The sequence below is a fragment of the Pararge aegeria genome, chromosome 17 (assembly GCF_905163445.1).
Source record: "Pararge aegeria chromosome 17, ilParAegt1.1, whole genome shotgun sequence".
Lineage (NCBI taxonomy): Eukaryota > Metazoa > Arthropoda > Insecta > Lepidoptera > Nymphalidae > Pararge > Pararge aegeria.
Window position 1 is genome coordinate 1744317 of NC_053196.1, and position 21984 is coordinate 1766300.

General features: G+C 37.5%; 3 protein-coding genes across 3 annotated transcripts in view; 1 reads left to right on the top strand and 2 right to left on the bottom strand.

The window, feature by feature from the left end:
- Positions 1 to 21984, bottom strand: part of LOC120631008 (bone morphogenetic protein receptor type-1B) — a 204057-nt gene that overhangs the window by 54837 nt on the left and 127236 nt on the right. The gene's annotated exons all lie outside the window — the stretch shown is intronic.
- LOC120631010 lies at positions 6157 to 8699 on the top strand. The gene is made up of 2 exons (XM_039900400.1): positions 6157 to 6547; positions 7960 to 8699. Exons 1-2 carry the CDS (start codon positions 6379 to 6381, stop codon positions 8628 to 8630), a joined length of 840 nt encoding a protein of 279 aa, XP_039756334.1. The 5' UTR covers positions 6157 to 6378; the 3' UTR covers positions 8631 to 8699.
- On the bottom strand, positions 6591 to 9220 carry LOC120631009 (protein ALP1-like). Its single transcript, XM_039900399.1, has 2 exons — positions 8693 to 9220; positions 6591 to 7783 (listed from the first exon to the last, which is right to left on the bottom strand). Exons 1-2 carry the CDS (start codon positions 8995 to 8997, stop codon positions 6910 to 6912), a joined length of 1179 nt encoding a protein of 392 aa, XP_039756333.1. The 5' UTR covers positions 8998 to 9220; the 3' UTR covers positions 6591 to 6909.

Below are 21984 nucleotides of genomic sequence, written 5' to 3' on the forward strand. Positions count from 1 at the left end.
CATGAAATCGGAAGTGTCTCAGGGCTTAGCGGAAGAATTTCTGACAAAGCTCAACGAGCTGCGAAGCTAAATTAGCAATTGGCACATTCTCTGCTGATTCTGAATCAAGGATATTGATAAGATATATATTCCAACGTGCCATTTCCAAAATGGCATAAACTGTTACTAATCGAAACTGCAAGATCAGTCACATGCAATTTCACTATATGTTTTGATGCGCCTGCGCTGCCATTATTGCGGTAAAGATAGCCATACAGAGGTTTTACGAAGCCACGTAGACAGAGCAATCGTGCGGTGAATGCGGGGGAAGATGGACCCTAAGTGGCCTCAGTAGTAAGTGACCTACATAGCCTCTGTATAATATACTCTGTAGTCACGACGCGGTCGGCATTTGGCAAGAGATCAAAGGCGTTAATCTACTATACACACCTTACACTGCTGCGGAGTATACCTTTTTTTATACTGTGCTAACATACTTTTACGTTTAATTAAACTTTACAGCAGTTATTTTTCTAAGTTTTCATCATAAATGTCATATAATGCCCCTTAATCCAGTAACGGTAACTAAGCTATCACCATCTCCTACGTGAAATGATCATAGCTTTTGTCTCGGGTCACGACAAACGACATCTCTTAACAAAGCAAAACCATTTATGGGCGGAACGATTAGAAAGGCACATTTCGGGGAAACTTCTCGAGATAACTGTAAAGAGACGCGTGCCGGGTCATAGGTGGGCGACACAATCAACATTAGACGATATAAAGTATAATTCGATTCGACATTCCTTATTAGAGCCTTTTCATATTGTAAGATATCGGTATCGCACAGCGAAATCTTGAGGAAAATACATCATCAATAACAAAGCTGAAAAAAACCTGGTTAAGTGTTTTTGCTTTTTCGGAAGGTCACTTGCCGATAACCAACTGAGGGGTTGCTACGGCGTCACAGGGGGAGTGGGGCGAGCGCGAAAGCTCGTCATGAGAAGAGCCCCAGGGCTCGACGACATTGGGGGGTTTGTTTAAGTGTGTTCGCGAACCTAGTTTAAATAGGCCGCTAAAGGGACGGCGCGGTCCAGCGCCTCTACTACGGGGTTCTCAGATAGACTCGAGCGAGCGACCCAACGCAACGACACGGCCGACGCCATATTTAACACTAATTTTAGTAAAGGCGAAATTAAACAACTTTCGTTGACTGTTTTGTTGCGTATTATATATACAAAGTGCTTTTCAGCAAAGGGTGTGGGTAGCAGGATATCATCATTTGTATGTTGATTTAACATAGTAGTCGCTCCCAACGTACAGCAGCGAAAACCAAACTCTTAAATTTCACCGAGAACGCCCGTTTTCACCAAAACATCGTGTATTGTTTTGTCTGCTTCACTTTAAAAGAGACTGACTTCCATTAGTATATAATGCTATTTACGAACAGATGTAAGTACCTACTTCTTAGCATTGCTCAGATTTTGAGAGCTATTTCTATCTTCCTCTGAGGAATTCCGTCCTCTAACGGGTCTCTTAAATTCTACTCTTCATACATCGTACCATACGACTATACATACTATATATGTTACATTACTATGCCTACCACAAGTTCCAACGTAAGGCATATATCGCACATTCAATATGAAATCGGCAAGTGTCCGATATTCTATATCGGTATATCGGGTCGGATGTCGTAAAAGCGCTCTCACGCTATTTCAATTTCGATATGATGAAACACATTAAAGTTATGACGTCTATAGGTTAGATTCAGTTTTGATAAGTATTTAAATGTGGCGATCTCTCGTAATTGAATTCTCATGCATAAATAGAAGCCTTCTCTGGAAATATATACCTAACTAGCCGATGCAATGCCGGCAACTTCGAATACAATTTGTAAGCCCGTAGATTAAGAAATTTCACGGCGTTCTGCATGCCCGTCTAAAAGTATATAAATTTAAAACGTAGCTCATTGTTTGTTTGTTTTTAATTACTATATATATATATTTTTTGGTTGTACTATGTTATTTGTGTGTTTATATTGATTTATAAACACATACATTATATATTTAGATATATAATTGTACCTTCTACCTAAATGCTCTGTTTAATTGGTATTTTTGTGAATTTTCTGTAGTGTAGTGTACATTCATTCATCACCTTCTTGCATACTATGATGCCGTATTTTCCAGTAGTAGTTATGAAAATACTACTACTCCAAAAAAGGTACTATCTGTTTCCCGCGTTCTTCGACCGCGTTTATTACGATTTAAAAGCAAATCCCGTGGGAACTTTTTGTTTTCCTGGGAAAAAAAATAGCTTATGTTAGTATTATTTATTAAAGAAACCTAGCCACCAAAGTAAAATGTATAGTAAAGAATACAGTGGTGGTGTTTCATTAAGAAGTTAGTAGTAGAAGCCATGAAGCTTTTCCACCGCGCCAAAAAAACGGAAACTACTCTTCGCTTACCCTTGACTGAAAAACAGAAAATAAATATTTTTCATAGTTAAAAACGAAATCAGACGTCATGTCCGCCTGTCGTCGGCAGATGCAAAAATAAAGCTCGGAATGTCTCTCCGAGGCGCGGCCGGCTGTATGAAATAGCTCGGGCGTGTCCAAGTTACAAGCTTGCTGTTATAGTTCTTTTTAAGCGAAACTTCTTATCGCACGTCGGGTACTTTTGAAATGCAGACACAATTCTTAGAAAGTGAAACTAGCGAACGAGCCAGCCAGTAAGGCTATTTCTTGGCTAGATCTGAATAAAAATAAGTGGACAAAAGAAAATATTTTGGCTAATGTTGGATCTTAAATCACTTCATCATATCTACCCATTACCGGCCCACTTCAGGGCACAGATCTCCTACAACAATGAGAAGGGGTTACGGCCTTAGTCCACCAAACTGGTCCAGTGCGGATTGGTGGACTCCACACACCTTTGAGAACATTATGGAGAACTCTCAGGCATGCAGGTTTCCACACGATGTTTTCCTTCACCGTTGAAGGAAGTCAACAAAAGAAGTAAAAAAAAATCTAAGGGCTGATTTTGCCGATCGGTTTCGTGACCAAACTTTGTTAAACGTTGTTTTGCTAGGCTCTTTGCTTAATCGCGTTTAGTTTTAATGGTGAAATAAGACCTAAGTAGTGAATTTTCACGGGGAAAAAAGCGAAATGGCTGTTCGTTATCATATCAACGACGTAACAAGATCCATGATTTAACTGACGGAAAATAAAAAAAAACATGAATGAACGTGTTAATTTGAAAGGTCAATACGATCAAGTCACCGCACACCTGCCAAAAAGACGTGATATATTAAAAAAAAAAAAGTATTTAAAAATTATTGTGAAATCCGAAAATTCGTTTTGCCGTGAGAACCGGTCCCGTCTCATTGATATAGACTCGAAGCGTGGCGTTGCCATCAAAACAGACTCACGCTCATTAAGAAATTTAACAAGCGATTTATTTGAGTACAATCAAAATTCTAGTTAATTTAGATTTGTCTCGGCAAAAAAGTATTTCTGTATGCTAGTAGTTATTTCAAATGTTGTTTTCAACGTAGTTTTAAATTATAACACACTTTTTTATTTCTTCTATCTACAACACAAAATAGCACGTTTATTTTTGAACTCAGGTCTCCTTTCTTTATTGGGAGAGTTTCTGCACGGAAACCCGCCTGGTTTGTTGTTCTCGCCATTCAAAATCACTCCTGAGGCCTAGGAACTAGAAAGCACTCAGGTTGCCGTAAAGAAACGCATGTCCGCATGCCGTAAGGAAATCTGATACGGTAAACCTTCAGGCAGGAGATAATTATATCCCCGGAGGAAGGATAAAAATTAACTCTCAGAGCATTGACGCACAAGTGGAAATAATTCAATTCAATTCAATTTTATTTATTTGCTGATACAGGTAAAATAGGTGTTACAGGAAAAAAAAAATATGCAGATCTTAACTGTACCACGCCAAATTGGCATGCAAATTGTTTTCAGGGTAGTGTTTAAAATTTTAATTTGTTACTACTAGGTACAATTAAAATATTGGCAATTACAATGTTTATAATAACACAAATACAATTAATAAAATAATAAATTAAAATTAAGTTTATATGGGCACATGTCAAAGAAATACAAATAAATTAATAATCACTTACAAATGTCATTTTCAATATTCATCAATAGTATAAAAAGAATGTCTATTTAAATATTGAAATAACTTATCTTTTAAACATATAACCGAATAACAAAAGTGTGATAATAAACGGGTGTAAACTTCTCCTATTTCATGTTCCCGTGCTTAAGTAGGTGGACACGTTAATTATATCCCCTGTCAGGGGATATAATAGGGGGATATAATTTTTGTCTCTTGCCCGCAGGAGACAAAAATGTTATCCCTGGGTTATATCCACAGAAAAGGGATACAATTTACTTGTACATCTGACAAAGTACGACAATAGGGGAAAAGGGAAGTGTGACGTAACACCATTTTTTTTTTAAATTTAAAATTTTTGAATTTGGATTTCCAACCTTGCGTCTAATGCCTGGGAGAGGCACTGTGGGAGGGGATACACATTGTTTACTTTTCCCGTAAAGAACGGTCTCCTGCCCATGTAACGTCGTGAATTCCGGACGAGTGTCGTCGGTGTGCTTTCCGGAACAAGATCATTGGCATATTAACGTCACAATTGCTGGGCCGAGTTTGAGATAGAGGTTAAAAGCGTAGACTCGCTGCTTCAATGCGGGTTCACTGGATACTTAGGCAGGTTAAAAGCCCACCAATATGCGCTGGGGTATTTGTTGTTTTTTTGAGAGCTTTGTGTGCGCACACACAGTTTATACAAAGAAAACACATATGCAGAAGAAACTTATGGGTGATGTGAGGCTTAGCTCGAAAACCCAACCAGGAGAACTGTCGCCAACAGTAGGACATTATAAGGCTTATTGCCAGCGACTTAATCACGGAAAGCAGTGATAGCATACTTAGCGGTTAGGACTGCAGCCTCACTTTCAGGAGGACCGAGTTCGATTCCCCGGCCCGAACCCTAATTTTGCGTTATGTGCGTTTTATTTTAAGGAATTAAAAATCACTTCCTTTGCCTTTGCGTGGACAACGGTCACTCTTCTCATCCAGAGAGGAGACTCGTGCCTTGCAGACGGCCGGTAACGATAGAATATGATGAAACTACTACCGTTACCGTAGTCAACCAAAATCATAAAAAAGGCAAGCAAGGTCAATTTTATGGCGGTGAGAAACACGAGAAATTATCTCCAGGAAAGACTCTACCATTAATCTCTCTGGATTAAATATAAGGTTCTTACACTGTTATTAATAAGCAGTGTTATGAGAAATCGTCTGCCGGATAATGTAGACATTAAAATTGTACGTTGACTTACGTGAGTCAGTACGAATGCAAACTGGTTTCACAAGATGTGACCTTTTAATTTAACACATCGTATCTAGGCGGAGTAGGGCCTTCTCCATGAGAATTTACCGATAAGGTGTGCCTCTACGTCTTACAATAGTTAGCTAGTTAGTTAGTTATGTCTAAAAATCATTGGTTAAAATTAATAAATATTAAAAACACTATATAAATTGTTTGATGTTTAAGAAGAGTCCTATATCGAGAGTAAGCGGTGCGATGCGGCGGCGGAATCATACATGAGAAATAATACTCGTATAGGTACTTTAATTTGATCAGCTGCTACAAAATTTCCATATGCCTATGCCTAATCTTTAATTTTTTATCACTTGTGTTGTAATAGTATTATTTTGAACAAGCTGTTGCCCGCGTTTTTCGTCCGCTTCTATTACGGTTTACTACTAATCTCGTGTATATTTTCCGTGGGATAAAAATTCATAATTCAAACGCAAATTCTTAGGCCTAGTTTATAAGCACTTTTGTAACCCATGCCGAAAATCAAGTTGATTGGTTTCAGAAGAACAAACAAACAAAGAAACACAATTTCGTATCATAAAATTAGTAAGTATTTAGTAAAAGAGGCCTCGACGTAAAAAAAACAGCACTTTGTTTAAAAAAGCTATCGTTCTGAATCAAGTATGTACTCGTATGTAGTATAATTTATACAACAAAATAAAACTCGTTATCACAAATTGCTCAACCCGCGGGCCCGGTACCGGCGCAGGCGCACCGCCACGGAACCGTTAGGGCGCTTGTACACGCTAAGAAAAAACGCCGGGCGTACCTAAGAATTCGTGTCGTAACTAGAAAATAACTGTGTACACTGCTCGCAGCGGTGCACGAAAAAAAATCTTGTCTGCGCAAGACACGACGCGGCGAACGTTGTTGCGGAGCGGCGGGGGGGCGGTGTAGTAGGGTTGAGCCAGCCCAGTTTTTGTTGTGCGTTGTGCGTTTGGTGTGGACGTGTATTGCAGCGTAGAGTACAAAATGGCTGATGAGTTACTTATAACTTTAGTAGAAGGACGACCGGTATTGTGGGACAAAACTTTAGACATATATAAAGATAAAAGACTCACATACGAAGCATGGAGAGAAATATTTACTATCTTAAACAAAGACTTCGACGAAATGACAAATGTCAAAAAAAATGAATATGGTAAGTACATACAACATATTACTATCTTTTTACAATTTTCAAAAATACAGATTACTAGATATATTCTATATAGCTATATATTATTATAAATATTAATCATTGTCGTTACCCACATTAAATACATCTACAATAAAAGATTTAAGTTGCAAGCAATCATAAGTTCAATAGCGCTAAGTAGCATACGGACACGGCTTTGCTAAAAACGATAATGACTAATACTTATAATAAAATACGTATAAACATGAAAAAAAATATAACATGTAATTGTTTATTTAAACAATATGGCAGGTAAGAATAATTCCTTGTTTCACACTTTTTGGATTAAAATTTAGTAGTCGGGTTTTAGTTTTAGAACTTATTTTTTATGTGTATTTATCTTGCCATGGCAGTGATCCTTCATCAGAGGAAAAATATTCAGTATATTTTTGACGAATTTCGTCTGCTGTGAGATTATTGCCTTCTAAATGCAATGGACTATTTAATCGGTCTCGATTGATTAAAGGCTCAACGTGACCTTCTTCTGTATGAATAAAATTTTGCAAAACGCAAGTAGTTTTTACAATAGCAACTGTTAAATCGAGACTTAAGTTTAAAGATCGGTGCAGAATTCTCCATTTGTTGGCCATTATTCCAAATGCACACTCGACGTATCTTCTTGCCCTTGTCAAGCGATAATTAAATATCTTTTGTTCTTTTGTGAGTTCGTTACCACCGTAGGGTCGAAGTACGTTAGCATGAAGTGCGAAAGCTTCATCAGCTACAAAAACATATGGTAATATATAGTTAGTATTTATTATAGAGCATGGGGATGGTATGTTTAACGTATTGTCAACAAGTTTTTTCCAAAACTGTGTTTCTTTGAAAACATTTGAATCACATTCTTTACCATACGACCCTACATCAATAAAAATGTAATTGTAGTTGGAATCCACAATAGCCATGAGAACAATAGAAAAGAAATGTTTATAATTTAAAAACATTGATCCACTTTCTTCGGGTTTAATTATTCTAATATGTTTCCCGTCCAGTGCTCCAAGACAGTGTGGAAAATTGGCATTTATTTCATATCTTTGTGCTATATTCAACCATTCTTCTTGTGTTGGCATCCGCATATAAACTGTAGATAATTCTGACCAAATATGATGAGTAACTTCACGTACAATGTTCGCTATTGTTTTTATTCCGATTCGAAAATCGAAATGAAGACGTGCGAAGGTATCTCCAGTTGCCATGTATCTGTAAAAAATTGTAACAATGTCTTAGAGCAAGAACACACTTGCAACTTGCAGTGCGATTAATTGCAAGTGTGTTCTTACTCTTACAATGAGGTCATTTCCTTTTTTATATGAAGTTTATGTCTACTTGCAATAGATGGTACCTACTTTCTAACGGTAGTTCGTTTTTTGTTTCAGCAAAGTCTACAGCAAAAAAATGGACAAGTTTGCGAGATAGGTGGATGAAATGTCACAGAAGACTTAAAGAAATGAAATCGGGATCGGGTGCTAAGAAGATTCGTAAATGTGATTTTTACGACGAAATGTTATTTTTGACAAAAATTGTAACACGCCGAGACACTGAGTCAAATATACCCGAAACAACAAACGTGGAAAAAAGTCCCGTAGAACATACACCGATCGCGAAAAAAAAGAAACAGGATGTTAGCGAGGTGGACAAAAATATGGCAGAATTTATAAAGGCTGTTACCAAAGAAGAAGAGAGCCGTGCCATGTCATTTTTTAAAAGTATAGCTCCGAGTGTTGATAAGTTCAGTGATGAGGAAATGGTGGATTTCCAGTTTGAAGTTTTAAAACTTGTGCGTTCTACGCAACAACGAAAGGGAAGTGATGTTCAGCATCAATGGAGTACTGAGTATTACAAAACAACGCAGCCTTCTACGTCGTCATTTAACGTACCCGGCCCATCATACTCGACTCGACCAGGTTACAGTACTCAAAAATCTACATCCATTGAATTTGACACCGAAACTATTAGTAGTGTGGAAACATCGCATACAGATGAATTTCACTTTGACTTTTCTGAAGAATATGAACATGTGGAGTCTGTTGAATTTGGAAACATGTAACACTTCAAAGACATTTATTATTGTATAACGTTCAAATCAATATGCTTAAAAAAATTACTTACCTTAATGTTACGGCCAATCTAATGTATGGAGGAATACTTTCTCGCATTTTGGTATTTTCATGTCGTATATTATTTTCTATTGTTGTCAAAAGCTTGTCAAACGTAGACATTTTCATGCGAAAATAATCCACAAATTTTTCCTCATGTTGTCGCATGACACGGTAAAGGGTAATGAACCCGCCAAACCCATTTTTCTCTTGTATAATTGGATGAACCCAGTAAAGTCTCTTGTTTTTTGTTTCCTTTTTTATTTTGTTATAATAATAATATGCAATTATCATTCTTTTTTGCTTTGTAGTTAACATTTATATAAATAAACGAAACTCACTGATTACACTTGTTATTACTTGCGCGCCCTACGCCCGACTGTCGACTGCACGAAAAGAATCGTGTCGTGTACACGTTTCCATTGGTCTTGTCTGCGGAAGACACGAAAAGTTTTCGTGTGTGGAACAGACAAAATTCTTGTCGTCTACACGAAAAATTTGTCTTGTCTGTCGCAGGAACGGCAAATTTTCTTAGCGTGTACAAGCGCCCTTACCCAGCCCGTCAATGGAGCCCGGCGGTTTGCATAAATTGCCTCGTTCCAACTATCTTCATTCATTAACTCAAACTACTCGGTAGGCGGGTTTTGAGACCTCGATACAGCGAACGTTCGACATGTCGATTCACTGTTAGCTGAGATTATATAATATTGACTCACGTTGGAAAAAACTGCTAATAACATACGAAAGTTTAACAATACCGCTGAAGCGAGTGATTCCATTTACGAACTTTAAGTTGCCTACATAAAATTCAAAATATAGACGGCCGATTGGCACAGTGAGCAGCGACCCTTCTTTCTGAGTCCGGCTGTGGGTGCGTTTCCCACAACTGAAAAAATGTTTGTGCGATAAACATAAACATTTTTCAGTGTCTGGGTGTTTATCTGTATTTATGTTTATTCATAAAAATATCCGTCAGTCATCTGACACAAGTTTTAGGCTTACTTTGAGGCTAGATGGCGAAGAATGTATTGTCGTAGTATATTTATTTATTTTCAGCTAAACGCCCAGCGACAACTTCAGTTAATTCTAAGTACAAGCTTTATTCGTCAGACCGTTAATTCGTAAATCGTAAACCATGTCGAATTAAACTCATTAGACGATTAGACGTTAACGAGTCAGCGGTATCAAGTAGCTATTAATCCGATCGGCGTAATTGCACCCGACGGATCCCCCGTCTACAGAGGACTTACAGCCAGCGAGGGTAGTAATTGTTTCTGCCTGGCAGACATCACTACTGAGCGATAAGGCCGCCTTATAAATCCAAAAAGTTTTCCTGGTATTGTTTAACTTTTTGGTATACAGATAGTTTTATGTTTGTCGTAATAATTGATGCTAAGTTTGGCTTAACAGCCTAAGCCTCCAACCAGACCACAGTAGAGAGAAATCAGAAATTATAAATTCCCAAAATGCCCTGGCCGGGAATCGAATCCGGGACTTCCTACTTAAATTCACAGTGCACACCCGAAGTTATGAAATTGGGACTATCCAGAATCTTGTCGTCACGAGGAGCACCAAGCCATCGGGCCCCTAAGGTACTCAAACAAAGATATCATTCTTGCCTAGTAGTTCTAGTGTTTATGCCGTTCTATTGCATTTGGCGAGGTCCTGGGTTCGATGCCCGGGTATGGCCAATAAACAGTATTGGGTTTTTATATCAAGATATTCTTAGTACTAATCCGTTTCAAAATTGGCGGTAAAGCTGAAGACAGTCCTGCACCTTTTCTTTCTTTTTTTTTTTTTTGTCGTGGTGGAAAAGCTTTATGGCTACCTCTGTCCTTTTGGGCAGGACAGAGGTTATGTGGGACTCGTTTACCCGAACTAAAAACCACCACGGCATGTCCCTCTCGTTGGCTTTATTGGACGTCCGGGGAACCCGTTGTATACTTCCCAGACGTCTACCAACAACCCCAACTTATTGCCAGGACTACTACGCTAAGGAGGAGGGGATCAGGACAGCTTGACCCCCCCTCAGACAGTAGGGAGAGTCCTGCACCTAATTTATTTCCCGTAGTGTCGAATCTGCCATCCCATTGGCCTATGAGAGTGAGGGAATGGAGAGTGCACCTATGTTTGCGAACACCATTGTGCACTATGATCTCTCGCGTAAATCGGTCAGAGAAACAATCTTTTAACGCCGTAGAACATCGGACTCAGTATGTCAATTTCTGTCATTGCAAAAACGTGCAACTGAACTCCACAAAGATAGAATGTGCCACAGCTAAAGCTGTAAGCGTACACAGCAATCAGATGGGCAATCAATCCATAGCAGCACGTGGAACACATAACATCATGCGTTAACTACGCATGTTAAACCTGCACATCATCAGTATGGGAATGACTTCATAATTTCTCCCCCACACATATGCACCCGTGTGTCGGACACGTCCGGGGCACGCACACGCGCATAGCTTCCGGTCTGTGAATGACGCTTACGTATGTTTACTACGCGGCTGTCGATCAGTGCTCGGCGATTGCGTCATTCCTCATTACAAGTTCGTGAGCCAATAATAGCGTCGGTGGACGTACGCGGTGCCCGAGATGTTACCTTCTGCAATCGCTATTTTGGGTATTGCCAAATTAGACTAGGCGTTCCTGACGAATTAGGACACCTCCAATATTAATGAAGTTTCGTATTAAACGCTCAGTGCCTGCATTCAAACGAATGGCTCTACAACCTATGGCCTACTCGCCGACGTTAGTTCACTTACCAACAGATTTGCTCGTCTTTAGTGTCTAATGGATTTTACAACGTGTAACAGAATAAAGAAATAATATTGAATGATCTGACCAGGTCTATCAAAGGCCTCCCCATTGCAGAAGCTATCAAGACGGCCGAGTATAGAACATGATGGAAGGCTGTAATTAGAAACGCTACGAGGGTACTTGAATCCGGACACGACCTTCAGTAAAGAAGAAAACGACGAAGAAGATAAGACGGTAACGGGCAAACCTGTTAGCGCATAGATATCCCCACTAATATTATAAATGTCAATGTAAGTTTGTTTGTTACGCTTTCACGCAAAAACTACTTAACCGATCCTCATGAAACATTGTACACATATTCTTGGAAGTGTTACAAGTAATATAGGATACTTTTTATCCCGACATTAAGCTCGGTATCTTTGGGAGAGGGGATGAGTGTTTGACGATTTTACACCATAACTCCGACAAATTATAACCGATTTAAATAATTATTTTTGTACCATAGAGGTTTATAATATGTGTTTAATTTTGCCCAAACTGTGGTTGGAAATGGAGGACAGAACTCCTCAGCGGACAGCAGCAAACTCCTCAGCGGACAGCAGCAAACCAAATTAAGCGATACTGAATACTTAATTTTTTTTTAGATCAACAACTAAATTTAACGCCACATAAAAAAAACTAAATCAAACGCAGACGAAGTCGCGAACAACACCTAGTATTAAATAATAAAGCGAATATTTATAGACAGTTATATTAAACGCATGATAGGTTTCTGTGCGACATCGTACCGGAATGCTAAAGACGTGCCGCCAAGCGATTTAGCGCTACTCCCACCAGACCAGACCAGGTACAATTTAGAAATTATGAATCTATTTCCCGGATCGAATCCGAGACCTCCGCTTATAAGACCGCAGCGCTCACCGCTGAGCTATAAAAGTCCTAGTAGCCAAAAACATTTATTTATTTTATTTTATCACAATTACTTCCTCTAACCCATCGTTCGAGTAACACACTAATAAACTGGAGTGGTTTTTTATGCTTCAATATTAGTGAAACTGTGTACACACGCGGACTCTGTATGTTCCAAATTCTGTGAATATATTTTATACATGTCCAGGTTTCTCAATACAAAAAAAGTTTGCATGTTCCACATGTTACAGGCGCCTCACGACTGATCCCCTTTTTGTAAGGTCGGCTAAAACACAATCTATCACAACGAACCCGTCCAGACAGCCGGACCGCAAATAGCTTACGTCGAGCTTTTCTTTTTCGCAACTTTCTCGACGACCGAAATAAAAAGAGTCGACAAATCTTTCACAACTGCCCCATATTTCGCAGACGGTCTCAAAATACGACGCTCCGAATAGTGGCAGTTAGCGAGACGAGCTGGACATGTTTTTTTATATTTAATTGCATCAGGCAAACCAAAACTTGGTATCCTTAATAAGGTTAGGCGGAACGTTACGCCAGGAAAACTCCTCGCACCCAGTGGCGGGCATAGAGAGTCTGCACAGGGTATGCAGATACAAAATGAAGTAAATCTTCAGTACCAGTTATAAAAAACTTAAGGATAGGCATTGTGAGAGTTATAAAAAGCCTACCCTCAAGTATGTATAACTTATACTGGAGATTTTTACATTTTATATCATCTGCATATCCTGTGCATACCCTCTATGCACGCCACTGCTCGCACTGTGACACGTTCAAGTCGGAACTAGCATGAAGTACTGTAGTCACCTGTGGGGTGGCTCTGCCAAGTACCAGCTCGAAGGTTAAGACTCGGCGGATCGACTCGCCAGGAGAATTATAGGCGACATGCCGATAACACAGGCGAAACTGGTTAGTTTCAGCACCGACGCTCAGGAACTTCGCAGTCTTGTTCCTCCTTCCACAGAACACCGAGTCGCCGTGAACGGTAGCATCTCTATGTGGTTGGTATTCCATCAACACGCACCAAACATTTTTTATCCACTTTTCTGATACGTCGAACGCACTCTGGTCACATTTGTTTCCTGCCACGTATAGGTAACTTTACCTTCAAGTTAAGAGTGAATAGGCAATTTTTAAGCAAACGTTCTCCAACAAAGACCTCATCATTGTTTTCGAACAGGCAAAATTATAAATTAAAAAAAATTATGCGTAGCTTGTGTTATTATGGGTACTTAGATAAGAGATGAATAGTTTTATGAATGATGACAGTAAATAAACTGAAAAACATTCATACAGAGACTTAACTTATAGTGGAGTGGATAAAAAAAGAATAAATTTACTGTTTAGGCGATGGTAGTAAGGCCACTGGACTGCCATCCTGCTCAATTAGACATATTCGATAAGTTTGACTTACAGCCAACAATTATTATTGTGCGGCACGACAGCCGACACGACAGCCGACACGGCGACACCGACACGGCGACACCGACACCAAAGACGGCATCTCATTTCATATCAAATGTAATTAGTCACAGCGCAGTGCAACACGCCGACATACTTCACCCCTAGTACGAATTAGTGCGTAATCTTAGAGTCACTTTCGAATATCGAAACGCTGCAACGACACAGTAAAACTATCATAATTTTCAACACAATATGGGCCCGCCACAGGGCACGGGTCTGCTGTCGGAATGGGCCGGCCCAATGCAGATTGGAAGTCTTCACCCGACTTCCTAGTTCGTGAACATTATGGAGAACTCTCAGGCATGCAGGTGCCTCTCGATGTGTTGTTCAACCGGTTAAGCAAGTGATATTTAATTTCTTAACGCATGCCAGCAGGGCTAGCACGGGCAGGAGATATAAATTATATCCCCCGATTATATCCTCTATCAAGGGATATAATTATCTTTTCCCCTTGCCAGAGCACGGCAACAGGGGAGAGGATAAATTTATCCCCGTTTGACATTTCTCGTGGATATATATCCCCCGCCCATAGCATGGGAAGAAATGAAAGGGGAAAGACTATCCTTTTTTGACATTTGAAAGAGACAATTTTATCCCCGTCCTTAGACGTGGGTTTAAAATTCTGTTAACGAATTAAAGTCGAAAAAAACATGTCTCGTGCTTTCTGGGGCTCTTATTATTCAAGTGAAATGGAGAAATCTGAACGAAAATTACACCGGCGATCTATACGTGACGCCAGTAATCCGTTCGAATTTCCCGATGCAGAGTTCCAACACTTGTTTCGGATGGGTAAAAATTGTGTGCTGTACTCGTGCGAGGACCTTAAAGAGGCACTAACCACTAAATGCTGTCGATGGACTACCAGTGCACATAAAAGTAAGTTGTTATTAAGTACCTAAAATCACCTTGTGCAAAGACATCATCTATATATGAACGTAGGTTTAAAAAAAAGCATGGCTAATCACTTTTTGTCTAGGTTCTCACATCTTTAAGGCTATTAGCGGACGGTAGTTATCAGCGGGGACAGGTCAAGACCATGGCTGTTGCTCAAACAACAGTCAGCAAATAACTGACCCAAATTACTGGAGCTATTGTCAGTATGTGAGTATATATAGGTACTTACTTCCTAATAATTCTCATTAGTAAATATAAATCCCATCCTGTTCAAAGTGCAGTGATGTGATAACTAGTTTTCACTTTATAGCCGAGTGCCCTTTGTACGTGTTGGTAAGATGGGAACTACAAGGTAAGGATAGAATAAGTGAAGAAGACCTAGCAAACCTCACCTTAGGGGATATTGTTAGGTTCACCACAGAGACTGGTAGGTTTCAGGGGGGACCCTGCCGGGACACCAGTAAAACCTGTGTCTCAAACATGGGGAATAGGGTGGAATGGTCCTTACATAGGCTGATCACCCGTCTGGCAATGGCAGACATCCCCTCATCAAATATAGATATACTTACTTTAATAATAAAATTATTAGTCAGTACTTAGTACTTCAGTATAAGTACATAGCAAAGATATTCAATGCTAGGTACTTTAATTATTTTTCATTTCATTTTAGACTAATGCCAAAGTAGATATTATTCCCGGGAACAGACTCTGGAGATCCACGATAGATGTTCAACTGGTAAAGACAAATTATTTAGATCTAGAGTTTAACAAAAACTTAAACAATCAAGTAAGTTAATAATTTTAAAATATATTTTACAGATTGTGGTGTGTGTCCATGACCAATTCATATTTATTAACTCTAAAGTAAAATATGAAAAGATACAGCTGTATGAAAGTAGAATCGGACAGTACTACATCTTATGTATGTTTTAAATAAAATGTGCAAACTTTCAAAACTTTACTTATTGTTGCCATTTACTAGTATAAAAGGGAAACAATGCAAATCAAAAAAGTTACACACCTACCTATATCATTATATTATACTCCTCATAATTACCTAGAAATTACATGCCTAGGATTCTGCTGCATATGTTGTATACAACTAGTCTGGTAAATTATTTATATGAATATACAAAAAACAATGTCTCATTATAATAAAATTGTTTATTTGAGGAATTAGTACAAAAACTTGGCAGTAGATACTGTATTTAGTAATGAAATATAAGAAAATACAAAAAAAAATGTCTGATAAATTATTTAACATGGGCATGGGTTAATCATCACGTCCAAATTACAATGTAGGATTGTGCATATATTTCTATTCAACATTTTATTAAAATCTTGGAGAAAATCTGAAAAAGCAAAACAAGTAGGAATTAATTTACATGTTTAAATAACAAAGTAGAATTTTATTGGGGACTCGGGCTATGCTCTAGAGCCTTGGATGATGACTCCGGATTTAGAAGCTGCACCAAATAGTTCTGCAGAGAAGTACACAAACTGGCACTGCCAAGTAAGAAACTGTGTGGAAAGGGCCAATAGGTACCTCAAAGACACATTTCGCAGCTTGGGGATTGACTGGGTGCTTCATTACAGTCCTGAAAAAGCATCTCCACTTATATATGCCTGCATAACACTTTATAATATTATGCATCATTATAGGCGTGTATTGTAAATATATACTTTAAATAATATTTAAGTTCCCATAACTTATTATTATTGGGCACATTAATGTTTGGTAATATTATAAAATTATATCTTATAATAATGGTTCCTTATAAATCATTGATCCTGCATTTTCACATACAATTTGCCCTACTAATTTGGGTCAACAGTATTGAGCATAATATAATTTGTATATTTCAGAACTCTAATGGAGCAAATGACAGTAAATTTTGTAAATACGAGCGAAGAACGACATCAGACATCAAATATGGATCAAACAAGATTGTTAACAGTTGCTCGACAAAAAAGAGAAAGATTTATAAATACATATTTTAATTAATAAAATTTCTAAATTAACCTTTTCATCCTTTTTAATTTATTTTTGTGTGATAAATGAGCATCCTGCATTCTTCCATCTATACCTACTCTGGAAAATAAATAAATTCTTCACTTGGTTGACTTTACAGCAACATGTATACTATGTATATGTTGCCTGTGGTGCTGCGTCCCCGTGCTGTTGCAGCTTTTTTAATGTCCTGCCACGTCTGCAAATAAAAGAAAAATTATGCAAGATGTTGTTGTTGGCATCAAACAAGATGCCAACAACACTAATAAATAATTTAAATTTTTTGCACTTGCTTACTTTACCGCAAAATTGACTTAACTGTTTCCACTGATTGACCGTCCCGTCTGGCCCATGCTCCTTCAGTAATGACTAAGATTTGCCACTGGGAGTCTGCCCTTTTGGCTCCTAAGAGTTCCTGTGAATTCCCCAGTGGCAAGGTGGTTGTGGGTTGGCATGAAATCTACCAACATTTGCAATTGTATTTTATTACTTCTTGATCTGAATAAACACAAATTTGTCAACTAATGGGCCATAGAAAAAGGCAAGCACAACTTTAAATAAAATAGTACAAGATCAATAATTTGATATGTAAACAGGATTGGATCTTGATGATTAACGTCTCTGTTTACTTTCACTGTAAAACATTCATTCATTAGGTACGCTTCTAAATCAATAGGTAGTCACTTTTTCAAACATTTTATAATAGAAGACTTACTTTTTAGCACTCATTTTATTTTCTCTAAAGGTAGGTTTTATACCACTTTGAAAAATCCAGAATAAATAATATAAACAAACAGCCGCAGACGAGGAACATTTATAGATAAAAAAAACAATAAAAAACTTAGACAACTAAAACAAAACAGAAAACGAAAAATTTATTTGTCAAAACCATGAGCACAGATTAGAATAATTAATTTGTGACATTTACCGGGGGTTCGTCTTTCCCCTATTATATCCACCGTGGATATATTGTCCACCCGTGTGCCCATGCTCGGGGGGTGGATATAAATGCGTGAGGGGATAAACGTTATATCCTTTCCCCGTGGAGAAGTGTCCCCCGCCCATGCTAGCCCTGCAGGGATATAATTTCCTGTAAGTCGAATATGTATCTACCAGGTTATCACCGCACAGGGTAAACTATAACATATTGTGATCGTCTTAAACCTTTATTTGGAATGAGAAGGGTTTAGGCCGAGCTGGCCAAGTGCGGATTGGTAGACATCACACGCCGTTGAGAACATTATGGAGAACTCTCAGGCATGCAGGTTTCCTGATGTTCACCGTTTAAAGCAAGTGATATTTAAATTTCTTAAAATAAAACGCTCATAACTCCGAAAAGTTAATTTTTGTTGCGTGCCGGGGATCAAACTCGGTCACCAAGAATGGAAAGCCAAAGCCTTACCGACTAGGCTATCACCGCTTTTAAACCAGAACGCAAGACTAAAAGATCTGAGAGAGACCAATCTTTTATAGTCTCTTCACACTAAAATGTTTCTAGCAATAGAATAAATCGCTAAATAAGTCCACCGCTGGACTAAAAGGCTCCCCGAACGGGAGGGATTTCCCAAGCCAAGCAAACCACCAAGCTGGCAGGCTGGGGTAGTAGTACTCAGTAGATATTAAGAAAGGCAAGGCAGGCATTAAGGGATAAACATAATATAAATTGAAAATATAAGAAGAATAAAAATGCGCAAAGGCGGTCTTATCGCTTTAAGCGATCTCCTCCAGACAACCCTTAATGAAAGAAGAAAAGGAGTATGAAAACGGGATAGTGAAATTTTAAAAATATGTCAAAACATAAACTACATCTACTATATATAACAATAATACATAAATAGCTAATACAAATACAAATAACATAGAAATAAATACATACACATATAAATATATATATATATATTTATATGTGTATGTATATATATATATATTTATGTAAATGCATACAGAGCAAATATATAAGTTTATGACTCCGTAGATAAATAATATTCTTTTAAACGACTTTTGAAGATGCTTAATGAATTTGACTGTCTTATGTCTCTTGGCTGGTCACGTAGCGAGGCTAAGCGATAACAGATGGACAAGAAAGACAACACATTGGACAGGCCCACTAGGACAGAGAAAGAGAGGAAGACCAAATGCACGCTGGGTAGACGATATCATAAAAGTAGCAGGTCCTCATTGGTTACGAGCGGCAGAGAATAGAGAGTACTGGTCTTCTCTGGAGGAGGCCTTTACCTTTCAGGGAGAGGGTTCTTGCTAAAAAAACATTAAATTGATTACTGTGAAGATGTTATGCAAATTTGAACACTAACTTAAATCAACAACTAATGAATTTACTTATACATTTTTAAATGAAACTACAAAAATAAAATGGATTTGAAAATATTATTATTACAATGTAATTATTTGCTAATCATAATCACATTAATTTTAATTTATTTATTTCTAATCTATTCTATATGCACACTGTAAATGAAATTGTACTATGGAATGCAAGAAATAAAAGGCTTTTTTATTTTATTTATTTATTTATGTCTCTTGGCAATCTATTCCAGAGTATAACTTGTTTTAGTGTTTAACTATTTCTATTTACTTATACTAATACACGTCCTTGTACGTTAGTGGTTCTTGGGCATTATTCGATTATTGTCCTTTCACAAATGTTAGGTGTCATTAGCAAATAAAACTTTTAAGTCAATTTATTCAGCACAATACATAATAGTAAATTTATAATACAATATTTAAAATAAATCGAATTATCTAATGTAACGTATGTACACCCAGTTGGAGCGCAGCCTTTTTTTTTAATTAAATAATTTTTTGAATATCTAAAACATAAGTAAGACATTGTATAGTAGGCAACCGATTTCACTGGGGATGCTCAAAATCTCTATGAGGTATATATTTTTTAATATTGTATTAAATTATTGTCATTTTCAGTTTTCCTAACAAATTCTGGCAGTTGGTTAAATATATGGTTTGACGGCCGATTGGAGCAGTTTGCAGCGACCCTACTTTCTGAGTACAAGGCCGTGGGTTCGATTCCCACAACTGGAAAATGTTTGTGTGATGAGCTTAAATGTTTTTCAGTGTCTGGGTGTGTATATGTATATTCTAAGTATTTATGTATATTAATCATAAAAATATTCATCAGTCATCTTAGTACCCATAACACAAGCTTACTTTGGGGCTAGATGACGATGTGTGTATTGTCGTAGTATTTTTATTTATTATTATTATTATATTATTATAGACATTGCGTATGGATTTTGCTTGTGAAAATGTAATAGTTGATTACTTCGATACTTTTATTAGTAATTAATTTCAAAAATTAGTAACAAATATATGCAGGGAACAATATGCATACGCAACCGCGTTCTTAGGATGCAACAACAAAGCAACGCTACTTGGCGACAGAAATAATTATGGCGGTAATACTTCTACGGACTAGATCTGTCACAAAAAGCCCTACAAACGTCAAAAGGACCATAAAAATAGTAATAAGAAACCTTATTGTAATCGGTTTCATTCGAAAACAAATTAAATAAACCAACGGAAATGAACAAATTCGAAAGCCACGTGTCTTTAACAAAAACGTGTAAAGCGAAAACGCATCAATAGAGCATTCCCAAAAACAGCTCCAACCTTCAAACAAACCTGAGATCTGACAAAAGGAAACCATTTTACGAGGCAAAAAGGCACAGGTAGGTAAAGAATCTATTTGAAATGCACATGTGCATTAGATCGGTGCGATTCCCGGAAAGCTGTTTCACATAATCTCCACCAGTAAGGCGACGCACAGACGGGGACTGTCACTACAGCAAATGTATGATGTTTTTACATTTAACAAGTAAATTTTTCTTATATTAAGTTTTGGTTACATCAAGGTTTGTTTTATGGCGGTAAAAAAATTGTTTTATTCATGTTAACATTGTTTTTAATACTTGACAACTTTTGATCTACTTTATGTTTTACAGGGTCTGTGGATGTATTTTTTTTCTATGATAACTTCCAAATGCCAAGACACAATTCAATGTATAGTTAGTACATCCTGTATTGCGAAGATGGACGTTAGTGAACTTATCATATTTTTAAACTACCTGCTTATTTATCCACTTAAGATTTTTGTAGATAGCAATAGCTGTTTTAAATAAGATTGTTAGTTGATATTAAAATATATTTGTAGTACCTGATGAAACTTTAACTGATATACCTACCTATTAATATTGAGGGATTTTTATTCATATGGAATATCTTGATTGATGTAGTGAAATTATTAATTAATTTCCTTAGAGGTTGGTTACCTTTTGTCGACGGCAAGGAATAATTTATTATTCGTAAGAATTTATTATTATTTTTAACCTTAGTTATTGTCATCTAGAGTCACAAAAGCTAAATTGTTTTAAAGAAATAAACAATCTGGCGGCTGAATTATAAACGTGAGATCGTCATTAGTTTATTTAATTTCTTTAACAACACTTCTTAATAGGCTCGATTTACAAGTAAATAACATTACCTAAGTAAATAATAAATAAATAACTTAATGTACACATTATTCAGCACTGATAGGGGCTCGTATAGCTTGTCTCCAGCGTAAAGCATGTGCTATCACCGCTTTATGAATTTATTTTATTGAATCCACCTATACCTCTCAAACTACTAAGCTCCTAGATAACAATCGGGATTAGAGGGACTTACGCAAGCGGACCGTGTATAAGCAGCCTTACAAGCAAAAACACAATAGCCGAGCGCATCTGGCAGACTTGGTGTCGTCGTGTCTCCGGACAATGGAATTTTGTGGAATTGTTGTTCGAATTGTGAATACGGGCGTTCTCGGATTCAACACAAAGCAGTACCTGCACCTTTATGACTTACGAGGGAACATTATTCTGGGGTGTTAAACGAACTGTGCGCCGTAACGAATAGTGGTCGGTTATCTGAAATGATTTATGTTTAACTAGTTTAGCTGGTATGGTGAAGTTACATTAAACATCAAAAAAAAATTCGAATAAAGAATACAATGTTACATTACTGATGAATGAGTATAATTTTCCATCCGGTAGGAATTCTATATTTTTGGGATACAACTCATTATATATATTTATCTGTCACCAGGTAGCTAGCCGTATCCATGCACATTTAGTTTGCAAGATAATAAACTTGCATACTATCTAAAAAGTAACTACACATCATATCAAAATAGGCTTTGGTAGTGCTATCCTTTTCCTACCCCTATCCACAGA

Bases quoted from the DNA above. Each gene is read 5' to 3' on its own strand.
- LOC120631010 (XM_039900400.1), top strand. From the start codon at position 6,379: ATGGCTGATGAGTTACTTATAACTTTAGTAGAAGGACGACCGGTATTG. The intron at 6,548-7,959 runs GTAAGTACATAC...TTTTTGTTTCAG, and splicing joins TGTCAAAAAAAATGAATATG to CAAAGTCTACAGCAAAAAAA.
- LOC120631009 (XM_039900399.1), bottom strand. From the start codon at position 8,997: ATGTTAACTACAAAGCAAAAAAGAATGATAATTGCATATTATTATTAT. The intron at 7,784-8,692 runs GTAAGTAATTTT...AATTTTTTACAG, and splicing joins AGATTGGCCGTAACATTAAG to ATACATGGCAACTGGAGATA.